This window comes from Lutjanus erythropterus, chromosome 7 (genome assembly GCF_056507025.1).
Source record: "Lutjanus erythropterus isolate fLutEry1 chromosome 7, fLutEry1.hap2, whole genome shotgun sequence".
Classification (NCBI taxonomy): Eukaryota; Metazoa; Chordata; class Actinopteri; order Lutjaniformes; family Lutjanidae; genus Lutjanus; species Lutjanus erythropterus.
In genome coordinates this window covers 32,505,205-32,514,171 of record NC_139323.1, presented here as the reverse complement: position 1 = coordinate 32,514,171, position 8,967 = coordinate 32,505,205, and the positions used below count along the sequence as shown (strand labels likewise).

The window sequence follows — 8,967 nt, the reverse complement described above, 5'->3', positions numbered from 1 at the left end:
TCCCAAAACAACCCAGTTCGGCGGAAAACCGTGCAATCTGGCAACACCGTCGGTAGGTTTGTTTTCAGTACTTTGTTGCTGCACCGGGTGGGCGGGGCGTTCAGCACCTTCGTGCCTCACATTCCACACGTGACTCCGCACAGCTGAACTCTCCCTTTCCGCTGTGATTTAAATCAAACATACCCCACATTCATTTCCAAAAAATGCGAGTGACTCCATTGGCTGCATCTTCGTCGTATAGGGAGGAGAGGTGGTGGACGAAAAAAATTAGCTGTCATTCCAATCAGCTGTGTGAAGGAGCCGAGGACTCTTCTGCAAAAGTCAAACAACAGGTACATGAATTAGAAAATATTTAAATTAAATTTCAGCCTTTAATCCGGTCTGCACTGGATGTGATGGTAAAGCATCTTCTGTTATTTTACTCACGTATATTTCTATGTGTATGTTGAAGTCTGAGCATGAGTTTTCAATGAGTTTCCTTGTTTCCTATTTAGTTTTGCACACTGAAGAAGTGATAAATGAAATGCTGCTTCTGTGCATTTTGATTCTTTAAGAGCTGTCTGTTAGAATTTAATGTATCCGTTTCCCTTTTAAATGAAATAATGCTGTATCTGAAGTAAAACTATATTTTTATCGGTGCGTTGACGATGCTTCAATGGTCTGCAGGAGGTTCTATGTCGGGACTTGTGCAGCAGAGCAGAGACATGCCCGGGCAAGCCTCGCTGTGATCTTCATTCAAACATGCATGAAAGTGTTTTAATTTTTGTGTCATGCACATATGCATATAGATATATCCATCCTGAATGGGCTTAGAAGACGCCATGCATATTCCTTAAATGTCAGCCTAATTCTGAGTGCTGCATATAACATTTTCAACTCATCATTCACAAATAGTGGCTGTGCTGTCGCCATCTAGCGGCTGCCAGGGTATTACACCTTCCACTGCAAGATAAAGCGAAGAGATCTCAATACTATATTCCTGCTCTAATAAGATCTGCGATTTTAGACAAATTCAGACTGGCAAAACACGTACAAGACAAAACACCATACACCCAACAAGTCACAGACATGGACGGAGATTTCCTGGGAAAATAATGTGAATCGAAATAATGTGGAGGGTGTAGATCATTTATCATCATTTGATAAGTTTTTTTTTTTTTTTTTTTTTTTTTCAAAAGTCAGAAAATAAGTACTGGGAAATGGTAAGTTAGGACTCTAGGGTCCCTATGAATTGCATGGCAGTTAAGGGACAGTTCACCCCAAAATTAAACCTGGAGCACTGTTTATTCATGAAGATTGTTTGGTGTGAGTTGCTGAGTTTTGGAGGTATCATCTGTAAGGATGTCTGCCTTTTCTTCATTGTAATAGAACTAGATGACACTCAGTTTGTGATGCTTAAAACTCAAAAAATACCTGTTGGAAAAATTCTACAGTAATGCCTTTTTCCAGAAATCATGACCCAGTTACTCATGATAATCCACAGACTTCTTTGTTAGCAGTTTCAAGTAGGAACTATTTTCTTTCTACTGAACTACACCTGCCAACCAATCACCGTGCAGAAGGAAGCATGCATCGACTCATGGCTGAGAGGTCGCAGCTCAGTCAGTCAGAGGCACAAACCTCTTGTCCATGAGTAGATGCACACTTCCTGGTGCTAGAAATCCTTGAAAACACTTGTAATTTTAAGTAGAGTTTCCAAGGTTTGAAAAGTGCTTGTACTTCGATTGCATTACTTTTGAACAAATCTCTTTCTGACTGAATAGTTTAGTTTTTGCTTGAAAAGGATTTTATTGAAATTGAAGTTATTTGTCATGCAATTGTGTGGGTGATTGTTCTATATTGATTCAGCCAGATTATAAAGGATGCAATGTTGATGCAAATGTTGCACATCTCTTGTCAATAAAGATTTAAGTGACAAAGCCGACTGGTGACTGATTATGCAGTTTTATTGTGCCGTTTTTCAGACATGGGCCGTCCTCTGATCCACCACCTGTGTTTCCTGCTGATCAGCATGCTGGTCTGTCAGTGCCCTGCAGTCAGCGGCCTGTTTGAGTGGCTGAGGCGGACAGATGCACCTCCTCCACCAGCTGCAGCAGCACCTCCACCGGCAGCAGGAGTCCCAGCACTTCTCGTGAAGGATGCTCAGTTTGAGATGGCAACCGCAGATGAGAAGTTTTTGGCTGAGGCAAAATATATGGAGCTCAGCCCGTTAGACAGCTGTCATTATCGGGTAAAAAAGAGCCTCTGGGCCTTGAAATTCAAAGCTTCTAACTCTTCTGTCTCTCATCAAGGGTCACTTATGCATACAGGATCAAATCAAGACTAGTACCTTGGTGATTGTATGTCAGGCTGAAGCTAACAATATGCTTGATTAATTGATTGGTAGTCTATAAAGTCAAATAGTGAAAAAGTCTAATCACAGTTTCCTTAAAGGGAAAATCCACATCTTTATGTGGATGTCCAGTCAGTGCTGATGATTCAAAACATACATAGTCTCTGCCTCCTGGTGGCCATGTGGCGTGCTAGATGAGTATTTTTGTCACCAAATGCAGGAACAGCTGTAGGCCAGGGTGGTGATACATGGCGACATGGGCGTGGGCAAAGACATACATACATAGACGTCACATTGGCCTTTGGGTTGTATGTCAATGTTAGTGCTATATAATACGCATATGTACATTAGCTACTTTGGCCCATTGCTGCAGTCCATCACTGTCGCCACCATTTTGGTGCCATCAAGACTGGTCTGTGAACAAATAATGTAAACAAGGGAAAAAGCACAGTAACTTTTACATTTCTCAATTGAATTTCAGTGAGAAATGTTATATTCAAGGGTCTAGCCAGCATGGCTCTTTGAGCAGGAGAACTTAACAGTCCTGGTCAATATAGCAGCACTGAGGAATTTATTGATTCAATTAACAACAAGTAAAGTTGTGAATATTCCCTTCAAGTCAGAGGTGATGTTATCAAATTGCTTGTTTTGACCGACCAACAGTCCAAACACCCAAAAGATTCAGTTTGCAGTGATTTAAGCTAAACTTTGCGCCTAAAATTTTGGTTGGTGGTGGTTGGTTGAAAATCACGTGACAACCTGAGATCATGAGATGCCTTGGAAATAAAAATACATTCACATTCCAGAGAATGTTGAGAAACACCGCAGTCTCAGGACAGTTTAATCAGATTAGTTGTGGTAGCCGTCCTCACAACGTTTTTGTCATTATAGGCTCACAGTAATGTTGGCACACAATTTGTCCGGCAGTTCGTCTTCAACATTTGGATGTGCTCTGTTGTAGGTGGTTGCCCGGCTGAAGGCGAGCTGTGACAGCCTCTCAGAGGAGCAGCTTGCAAAGCTTGGAGTTGTTCTGTTTAACTGCCAGGCAGAGAGTGAAGGGCGCCAGACCTACCCATGTACAGAGGAAATGGTAATACACAGAATTATTAGTATTTTCTCCAACAAATTATTGTGTTTGGTCTTTATGGAGCTGTTTTTAATCTAGTTTTGTTGTTTTCAGTCTATAAAAGAGTGTACGGCAGACATGGATTCAGACACGTGGAACGCCTACCACATAGTGAGCAACAGAGCGCGCTCGGTTTGCTACGCGACTCGCCAGCAGCTCTTCAGACGCAGAGCTGAGCACACCGTCAACACACTCATCTCCACAGCCACAAGCCAGCTGGATGCCATGAAGGACCTGAAGGTAGAGTTCAGTTTTCTGCACCTGCATGTGCACAGTGTGCGGATCCCTCCTGGTGTTTTAAAAATGAGAACTATTTTAATCCCAAAGGAAACACTTGTGTCAGAGATTGCTCAACAATTGCAGTAATATAAGAATAAAAACAAGAGAGTAATAAATATAAAGTGTTTAAGGAGTGAATGCAGAACATTGTGCTTGATAGAATGACAATAAAAGTAGCATAAGTTGACTGAAATAAAGTAAAATAAACTAAAATGGAAAAGGTAGTAGTGGCAATGCTGTGCAAGTAACATTGGCAGTACATTTATATTTAAAAGTAACAACATTAAAAAGTAATAATGTGCACAATATATTGATATTGCACATTATTATAACAGGAGGGGCAGTTGGAGCTGAGGGAGCTGACTGCAGCCTCCTTGAACAAGCTGCTGGAGGGTCACAGTGCTCTGCAGGCCCAGCAGGGGAAACTGTACGAGGGCCAGGAGCACATGGAGACTTCGCTGAGGGACAACTTGGAGCGTCTGGGCCAGGAGAAAGCCCTCATCGCCTCTGGACAGGAGCTGGTAGCCCAACTCATTCAGGGCATCACGAAGAGAATGGGTGAGAGCTCTCATGTCTTCATACTAAGTACTGACACACACGGAAATCATTTCATCAAGCTTTAAATCGAAAACCTCTCAATGATTTTATAACTCAGTTTCCTTTGTTAGAGAATGTGAGTGAGCATCTGCAGGTCCAGGGCTCAGATGTGCAGGACAGACACAAGGCGATCGTTAAAGACCTCGCAGATGTCAGACACCAAGCTCAGGACATCTACCACAAAATTGGTAACCAAAATCAGACCTCACAAATCTGAATTCATCACACAGCTTTAAAACTTGTAGTTCAAATCAGTGCTGTGTTTGAATTTTTTAAAATATTTCTTTCCCCTCTGCCTGCGGCTGATCAGATCACAGTATGTTGGAGTTTCTGCAGTACCAGGACCAGACCTCCCAGTACTACTCCGACCTGATGAACAAACTGGAGCGCATGAACAGCACGCTGGGATTCATGCTGCACTACCTGGACAACATGCAGAGCCGGTTTGAGGAAAGACTGCACATGATCCAGGGTTACCTCGGCTGGGCAGGTGAGACATTAGACCCACAGTGCAGCGACCACGTTTGTCCACCTTTGTCATCTTCTACTGGCATCTAGCAGTGAGCTTGGAGATTGTAAACAGCTCGTAGCTGTTCTGGGTTGCTGTAGAATATGAATATTACATTCAGTTTTTGCAACATTCTGCCAATAACAGCTGGTTCACACTACATGTATGTGCCTGTGAGTGACGGCCACCTCGCCGAACTGCTGCAGCTTTTGTGGCGTCCACACAGGCAACATTTTCGTTGCAGCGTGGCTGACTAAAACTCTTTCTTTCTACATTGAGTTTGCATAGAGCTCTGAAGAGGAGAAAAGAGCTGTAAACACAAGGCAGTCAGTTTTTTTAGTCTAGTCCAGAGAGAGATTAAGGGAGGGATGGAGTGAGAAAGAAAAGAGGAAAAAAAGTGACTGTCCATCACCTGATTTTTTTTTTGTTTTGTTTACAGATATAGACAATGAAACTGTAGTGAAAGTTGTCATGTTGATGATATGATGTCAGTATGACTGTCAATAGATTATTTTCAGTGTATTTTACCAAAAACTGTGCTCGTCACATGGAGGTAAAAAAGCGTGGCCGCTTTAACCTGTTAATATGGCCACCAAAATGAAAACCAGCAAGTGATGTCACACACACATGCTGCTCAAGCACATAGCATGAACCGGCCATAAATCCCAAAATCTTACATGCTGGACCTTTTAAATACTACAACAACAATGTTGATTAGAATTCAGTTTCTCTCACCAAAATCTAGCTGTGTATTTTTATCCACTCATTCTTGACAAATAATCAGCAATTTAACTGATAAAACAGTCATTGGCCACAGCCCTAATAAAACCAAAAGATGATCTCAGTGGAATCTCAGGATTTGAGGATGATGGATTCAGTTTCAGAAAAAAAGAGAAATATTATTCATGTTCATTCATTAACATGTTCATGAAAGCATATTTTAGCACTACAAATTGAATGAATTTAAATAGAAACTGTTTGGTTGCACATTAACACCTCCGAGCTAAAAGTTTTGTGTTAACAGACCCAACAGTCAACCAGTAGGATGATTTAATCAGCCAACATCATCCTCGCTGGTTTGTGAGATGTCCTTTTTTCAAATATTATTGACATCATCTTCCTTTGTGCTTCTTGTGATTGCAGGTCTGAGCCTGTCAGCCATGTGGACGTGTGTTTCACACACAGGCTACTTCGTGCTGTGTGCCGTCCTGCTGACGTTCCTGCGTTGTGCAGCTTTCTCTCGAGCCGTGCTGCTGCTCACCGTCCCTCTGAACGCAGTGGCTGAGGTCAACCAGCAGCCGGCGCTGGATCTCACCGGCCTCAGCATGCTGCTGATCACTCTCTCTCTGGGTACAAACTTAAAGCTGCTCACAAGACAAGTACAATGTCTCCGTTGTTCTCCTGTATTTATCAGTGTTTGTTTTGTTTTGTTTTTTGTCCTACCTGCAGGTCACTGGTTTGTGAGTCAGCTGTGGGCCGCCTTCCAGCTCAGAGGAAAACCAGCCGCTCCGTTGCCACTGGCCCCGTGTGAGACTGTGGAGCCGCAGAAACAGCCGGTTTCATCCTGCCACTCCTACCCACCGTCCTCTACACCACAGAAGTGAGTCTTCAGACCTCACTATATTCAGTCTATACTGCAGTGCAGACTACAGTGGCAACTAATGATTACTTTGATTACCAATCAAAGCTGACAATTACTGTCTCGGTTGAAGTCTTTAAAATATGTTGCTTTTTTACAATCAACAGTCCAAACCCTAAAGATAATGGATTTATAATCATATGAACAGAAAAAACAGAACTTGTAATACTTGCTGTAAATGCATAAAATGACTGAAAGCATTAATTATCAAAGAAATAGCTTAATTAATTTTATATCAACTAATTAATTAAAAGTGTAGTCCAGGACTGCGCAAAGTTGGCCGGTCATAAGTTTGGTTTTGTCTGCCAGATGTTTCATCAGAATAAAAGAAAAGAATTATAATATAATTTGCTGTTTATGTTTTATGTCTGAGGTAAAAATGCTCTTTATACATGTAAGATAACTAATAATTATTTTTCACAATCTGAACATGGTGGGCTTCCCTGGTCTAAAGATCCCAACTCCACTGCAGATAGCTCACCAGGGTTTTTTCTACATAGAATTTTTTTTGTCTTTATTAGACAGCAGAATCAAACCGTAAACGGGGAGAGAAGGAGGAATGACATACATCAAAGATTGCTCATTGTGCACTCCATTGCAGACCTGATTTAAAACTTCTAAATTGCTGCTATTATTAAAAAAAAATTCAACAATTGTGCAGCAGTATGGGATAAAAGTACCATGATTTCATTGTAGTTGTTTGACACAGCCCATCCTATTCTGTTTGTCTTCAGAGATGAAAAGGACGGCTTCATGGAGCAAGACGACCTGTTGAATCAGGACAGCTTCATATCAGGTTTGAAATATCTATAATGTAACTAAACAGTAAAATATTATTCCCTTAAAGAAAAGCAGTGTAACACTTGATCAGTCTGATCATATCTGCTGTCACTTTTGTCTTTGTTTACAGGTAACTTTGGGATATCAGCAGTGTCTCCACCTCCCAGGAAGCCAATGCCAGAGTCCAGGTTTATGCCGATTATTGGTACACCCAGTCAGTCGACCCCCAGGCTCGTGCCACAGCCAGTTCTGTCAGCGGTGAGCAAATTGATAGTGTTGTATAAAGAACAGCTAAATAAATATTTTCAGTACCTTGTCAATTATTAATCAGCACCATCACAAACTTTGTGGTTTTATTTTTAAGGCTCTGGTGGATGATATACCCCTGAGAAACCTGGGAGGTATTTTTGATGGAGTGAACGAGTCGCGCGATTTGGTGAGCGACTCGCGAAGCGCGAGTCCTACCCCGTCAATAGTCAGCAACAGGTCAGGATTTTAGACTTCAACACATTTTGATTCTGCCTTTTTTCCACGAGACATTCTGACAGTTGTTGGTTCTTTAAAGTAAATTGGTCCTTTCTTTTTCTCCGTCTGTCTTTCCTGTGGCAGCTCTCTATCAGGCCGGCAGCTGTGCAATGGTGTCACAAAAACGGGGAAGGCCTGTAAGAAGAGAGCCGTGCCAGGACAGGAGTACTGTAGAGTCCATGAAGGGGGACACAGCTCCTACATTCACTCCTGAAATGCACAACTTCCCCCTGTGCTTCATGTTTTTTTTTGTTTTGTTTTTTGATAGAGGGCCTGTAATCAGCTGTTATTGTGGTGTCATTGTAAGTCCTGTCTGCTTTGGTTGAAGATTGTGTTAGCTAAATGAGCGCTGCACTTGCAGATTTTTAATATATACTTTTATATTTTTATTTCCATGTTTTTAACTGTCCACTTTTAACTTAATAAATTATTTCTTTACCTGTGAGCCTGTCTGTACATGCATTCAACAGGGGTGTCACAATTTCAGTTATGAATCGTAGCATCACCAACTTGAGTATTTATTTTCTCTCTGCCTACTTGCAGCATTTGGCATGTATCCAAAGAAAAAAAGTTTTTAAAAAATTTGAAAACAGCAGTTTTTACTATATGTAGTGTTTTTTGTTGTGAAACTTGTAACAACTTTGTAGTTGCCATTCCCATTTCCATTTGAGCTTGTGGTTCTCACCTGCTCCTCCTGTCTGTCTTTAAGCTAATCAGCTGCTGTAGTGATGCTTGTCAAGTTCATAAACTTGGAATGGAAGCAGGAAATATCGACTCAGAAGTATCGACTTCCAAATAGATTAAAGTTGAAACATAGATTTGGAGAATTGTTGCGATTTACTGGTATTGACGAAAACTCTAACCTTAAAAAATGATGCTCTAAAATCATTTTTGTTTTTACATTCTTGCTCCCCAAAACACTCCCCACACACATCTTTTCATTATCCGTTTAGTGCAATTGCAGTTTTTATACATTTTTGTACAGTTATGTTTATTGTCTGTCAACCTCACTACACTTGTATTATGAGTGAAATTTATTTGCCAAAAGAGGCAAAATGCACAATAAACAAAGTTCAAGATAAATCTGACTGATAGCATTATTTACTTTCAAATTTTTTTTTTTTTTTTTTAAATCAAATTTTCTATATAAATGTCATTGTTGCAATGCAATTACAGTGTCA

At 41.0% G+C, this 8,967-nt stretch overlaps 1 protein-coding gene across 1 annotated transcript; it reads left to right on the top strand.

Moving 5' to 3' along the window:
- The first annotated feature begins 180 nt into the window (after positions 1 to 180).
- On the top strand, positions 181 to 8,231 carry bmb (brambleberry). The gene is made up of 13 exons (XM_084722286.1): positions 181 to 332; positions 1,965 to 2,230; positions 3,294 to 3,422; positions 3,513 to 3,698; positions 4,073 to 4,295; positions 4,406 to 4,522; positions 4,645 to 4,824; positions 5,986 to 6,192; positions 6,292 to 6,442; positions 7,216 to 7,277; positions 7,392 to 7,519; positions 7,626 to 7,747; positions 7,871 to 8,231. The coding sequence occupies exons 2-13, from the start codon at positions 1,967 to 1,969 to the stop codon at positions 7,998 to 8,000; spliced, it is 1,899 nt and encodes a 632-aa protein (XP_084578412.1). The 5' UTR covers positions 181 to 332; positions 1,965 to 1,966; the 3' UTR covers positions 8,001 to 8,231.
- The last annotated feature ends 736 nt before the right edge of the window (positions 8,232 to 8,967 follow it).